The following is a 4,598-nucleotide window of genomic DNA, read 5'->3' as shown; positions in this document are numbered from 1 at the left end:
CAGATCTCTATCTGCCTTTCTTCCTGCCTCTCAGGTCACTGCTTCAATGCATGCCCTGTGTTCCCTTCAAGGGGCGGGCCGGGGCGGGGCGGGCGGGGAGGAAGAGGGCCCGGAGGAGGGGGAGCGGAGTTGGGGGCGAGGCCGGCTCTCGCACAGGAAGCCGCTGGGGAGGCAGGCGGCCTGCATTTCCCGCCCCCCAGGCCGTGTAAGGACAGACGAGATGCCCACTAAGTGCCAGCCACTGGGCTGAACACCACGCGTACTTTCCGGGCATCTCCTGACCTGTAATGTACGCAGGGCACGGAGAGTCAGAATTTGACCCACTGTGCAGCCCTGGCCACTTCCCTTCCTGGAGGAGGGCCTCCTGGGGCCCCTGCCCCCTGTCCAGGTGCTCCGCCACTGCTCCCAGCCCTGCCTCTGCCCCCCCCCCCCAGGTTTCCAGTCCCTCAAGTGGCCTTGGAAGGAGAGGGTGCGCAACTTGTCCCTGCAGAGCCCACAGTGTGTGACCAGCTGGCGGAGCTCTGTCACACAGGGTTAATGATTGTTGGACTCCCACTTAGCCAGGCCAGGCCAGCTTTGCAGAGCCCAGCAGGGGTTCCTGAGGTCGGTCAGCTGCTGCAAGGGGTTGGGGGGTGGACACACACACTCCCTCACTAGGGCATTCTTGCCTGGGTGAGGGCTTCTGCACACTGTGCCTGTGTGGTGTGCACAACCTGGAATCTTCTTCCTGCCCAGACTCCCAGGACACCCCTCACCCGCATCCTGGGCCCCTCGTGCTGGGCCTGGGGTGAGGGGGAGGCCTTCTTGGCGGGAGCCTTTGGAGAGGAGGGAAGGAAGGGGGAGAGGAAATTGCAGGCATAGCTGAAGGCGCCGCCTGAGGCCTGTGGGCCAGTGCCCCCCTCCCTGTGCAGGCTGGAGACCCTCACTCCCAGTGCTGATACTGGGTTCAGGCAGAGGGCAGGTCTGGATCCGTGGAAGGGCTGAGGCCCATGGGGAAAGAGTAAGTCCCATGGTGGCCTAATGGTGAGCGAGTGTGTGTGTGTGTGTGTGTGTGTGGGGGGCTTAGCTGGTTGAGTATTTTTTGTGAGCTGGTTATGTCTGTATAGATCTATATGGCTGTCACTCAGCACGGCTGTGTGCTGTGCACCTAGCACTTCTAGGTAATGGGAGATTCTGAGTTAACAGAGAAAAGACCCATGCCCATAGTGAAAATAGTTTGGGTTTTGATAACATCTACTGGGGTGGGGGTGGGGCTCTCACACCGGCCTTTTGACTCCCAAGAATGCAACAGCTATATCCTATATCGCTAGATGTAGGGGCCAGTGTTTAGATAGCAATGAGTGCTGGTGCAAAGGCACTGAGGTAGGAGGCTGCTGGGCAGAGAGGAAGCCCATGTGCATGATTAAGCTGTGAGCCCAGGAATGTCGGGGCACTTGTGCAGGGACTTGGGAGGCCTGCAGGCAGGCGGAGAGGGAAGAGTTTCAAGCAGGGAGTGTCAAGGTCCTGGTGTGATGGCTCTGGAGAGACCACTGGGATGGGCCAGAAAGAATGGAAGCAATGGGCAGGCTTGGCAGCTGGTCAGGCTAGCTGCCACAGGAGGGCCGTGGAGGGAGAAGTGGTCAGCCCCTGCGTGCACTCTGGAGCGAGAGTTGACAGGTCCTCCTGGATTGGAGGTGTAGGCACGAGGAGGAATGAAGGGCAACTCAATGTGGGGCTGGAGACCCTGAGGCAAGCTTGTAGGGGAGCGGGTGTTGGAGGAACCAGGTTCACTGGTAGACATGCTACATGTCCAGTAGCATTCTGGGTGGGGACAGGCATGAGGCAGTCTGGTCTGGATGGAAGCCTGGGGCTCAGCAATTCAGATGGCTTACAGGCCCTGGGCGGTGCCGCTGGTGAGCGTTCTTGGGTGCTGACCAGAAGGTTGGAGGCTTGAGTCACCTGGAGAGGTCTGTCCCAAACAAACCAGCTGCGGAAAGCCTTTGAGGCCAAGTTCTACTTACTCCACCACACACAGTAGTCAACTTAATGCCATTGAGACATATATTTTAAAATGATTAAAGGGTGACATAGGGTACCATACTTTACCAAAATTTTTTAAAGAAATGAAAAAAAAAGTGTTTTAGGAGAAAATAAAAGTTTAAAGAATCAGGATCAGTTGGGGGCAAGATGGCAGGGAGAGCTTAGAGGTCTGAAGAGGCCGCTCTGATGTGCAGGGCTGTGGCGAGGAGCGACTGGTGAGGTGAGAGGAACCTGGAGCAGAAAGAGCGACGTTGCAGGTCAGATAACGTCCCTGCTTCACTACCATGCCCCCCCCCCCCCTCACCCTGTCCACCTGCAGCTTACCAACTGCTTCTGTCCTCTCTGAGACTAGGGAAGTACCCGCTTGGAAGGTTCTAAGATGAACGATAGGAAGGAGAAGTCTTGGGAGGGTGGGGCTCAGGGACACTGACCGGGCATATTCAGAGCCCGGAGCAGAGCCTGAGCAGGACTCTGCTCCTGTCCCCTGCCATGTGGTCAAACGTTGCCCAGGTCTTGGGGAGAAAAGGGATCACCAGCCTAGTCCCCTGGGCACCCCTTCAGCACATGGTGCAGCTGCTGCAAAGGGGGCTCTGGGGAGATTTGCTCCATGAGCAGTAATAGTTGCTTAGACTGAGTGTGCTCCTGGGCCCACAGCAATCCCCAGCCCTCCAAATGTGCTCGGCTCATTTTATAGAGAAGAGGGAGGCTATGTGTGACACAGTGGGGCTTGGATTCGAACTTCAAAACCCAGGCATACCTAAGGTCCCGCAGGTATGGCTCATGCCCTGTGCGAGATCATTTGGTCAGTTAATACTTGGGTATCTGAGAGCCCTATGGGTCAAGGCAGACCGTGGGGCCTTGCTGGGCAGGAAGAAGACACTGACTCTGAGCCCGTCACTGGGCGGTTTCCATCAGTGAGGACCAGGCTCGGATGCTCACACAGTGGTGGCACACGTCAGGTCAAAGGCAAAGGGTGCTGGCTGGAGTGCTGGCAGAAGGTGGCGTCAGATGTTTGGACGGGGCAGTGCCCGTGCTTTCCAGAGATGGGCCTCTGGCGCAAGGCCATGACTCTTCACCCCCTTCAGACCCAGAGCTGCCATGTCATAAGACCTTGTCTCCTTTCAACCTCCTCCTATGAAAACTTCCCCATCGAGTTAAAAAAAGAGAAAACCAACCTATCTTGAAATGAAACGAAACAACTTCAACATTGTCTCCCTTTATCACGATGTTACTTATTGATCCAGTTCTGAGTTTGGCTGCTCTTGTGGCCGTGCAAGCCACACTGAAGACTGGTCTTTGAGCCTGGCTGAGAAGGAGTGCCTAAGCCCTCACTTTCTGCAAGCAAAGTCGAGCCGTGTGCACAATCGCAAGTCGGGCCACGAGTCTCTCGTTCAGCCCTGATGCTGCGTTCTTCACCTACTTCATCTTTTTGCCCCATCCTGTCGTTTTTTAAAATTGTGGCAAAACCACACCCAACACAGCATTCTCCAGTTTAACCACCTCTACATGTAGAATGCAGTGCCACTGCTCTACTCTGTGTTGTATCCTTCACCTTCCCAGATGTGCTCAACATACAGACTAAGATGGTGAAAGGATACAACTCTGATGCACACGTGCACGGATTTTAAACCACACGCCATACTCCTTGTTCAGTTGGAACTAGTCCACGTATAGATTCCACATACAACTCTGATGCACATGTCCACGGATTTTAAACCACACACCATACTCCTTGCTCAGTTGGAACTAGTCCACGTATAGATTCCACATGAGCGTAACTTGTTCTGGAATGTCCATTGTTTGCAAAGTTGTGACCACACAGTTTAATGCTTTTGCACTGTCAATAAAATGTCTTTCTCGCACTCTTTCAGTCCAGATCTATCTGATCTGAGCAATGATAGCCTCCTTTCCATGCCCTCTTCTGAATCCAGCTTGAATTCTGGCAGCTCCTTGTGGCTGCACTGCAGCAACTGGTTTTGAATTAAAGTTACTTGCATATGATCTCATGATATTGTTCGATAATTTCAACATTCTGCTGGATCGCTTGTCTTTGGAATGAGCACAAATACATACCTTTTCCAGTCTGTTGGTTAGGCAGCTGCCTTCCACATTTCTGGGCACACAATAGATGAATGGGCACTTCCAAGTGTTGTGGTTAGTTGAAACATTGTAATTGAGTATTCCTGGAGCTTTGTGTGTTTGCCAATGTCTTCGGTGCAGCTTGGACCTACTCAATACTGTTCCTTATTCTCCATATGCTACCTCCTGAAATGGTTAAATGTCAACCAATCCTTTTTTAAAAAATCATCTTATTGGGGGCTTGTACAACTCTTATCACAACCCAACCATCCATCCATGGTGTCAAACACATTTGTACATTTGTTGCCATCATTATCAAAACACTTGCTTTCTGCTTGAGCCCTTGGTATCAGCTCCTTATTTTTCCCCCTCCCTTCCCACCCACCCGCCTCATGCACCCTTGATGTTATAAATTATTATTTTGTCATATTTTACACTGTTCGACGTCTCCCTTCACCCACTTTTCTGTTGTCCATCCTCCAGGGAGGAGGTTATATGTA

General features: G+C 53.1%; 1 protein-coding gene across 1 annotated transcript in view; it reads right to left on the bottom strand.

Annotated features, from left to right (window-relative positions):
• EVA1B (eva-1 homolog B) overlaps positions 1-4,598 on the bottom strand; it is a 13,456-nt gene that overhangs the window by 1,374 nt on the left and 7,484 nt on the right. The window contains exon 4 of the mRNA XM_013005254.2: positions 756-815. Coding sequence (XP_012860708.1) covers positions 756-815 — 60 coding nt within the window. The remainder of the gene's footprint in view (positions 1-755; positions 816-4,598) is intronic.

This window comes from Echinops telfairi, unplaced genomic scaffold (genome assembly GCF_000313985.2).
Source record: "Echinops telfairi isolate 266 unplaced genomic scaffold, ASM31398v2 ScPeMD7_7457;HRSCAF=8495, whole genome shotgun sequence".
In the NCBI taxonomy this organism is placed as follows: domain Eukaryota; kingdom Metazoa; phylum Chordata; class Mammalia; order Afrosoricida; family Tenrecidae; genus Echinops; species Echinops telfairi.
The sequence above is the reverse complement of the archived record's forward strand: the minus strand, read 5'-3'. Positions and strand labels throughout refer to the sequence as shown.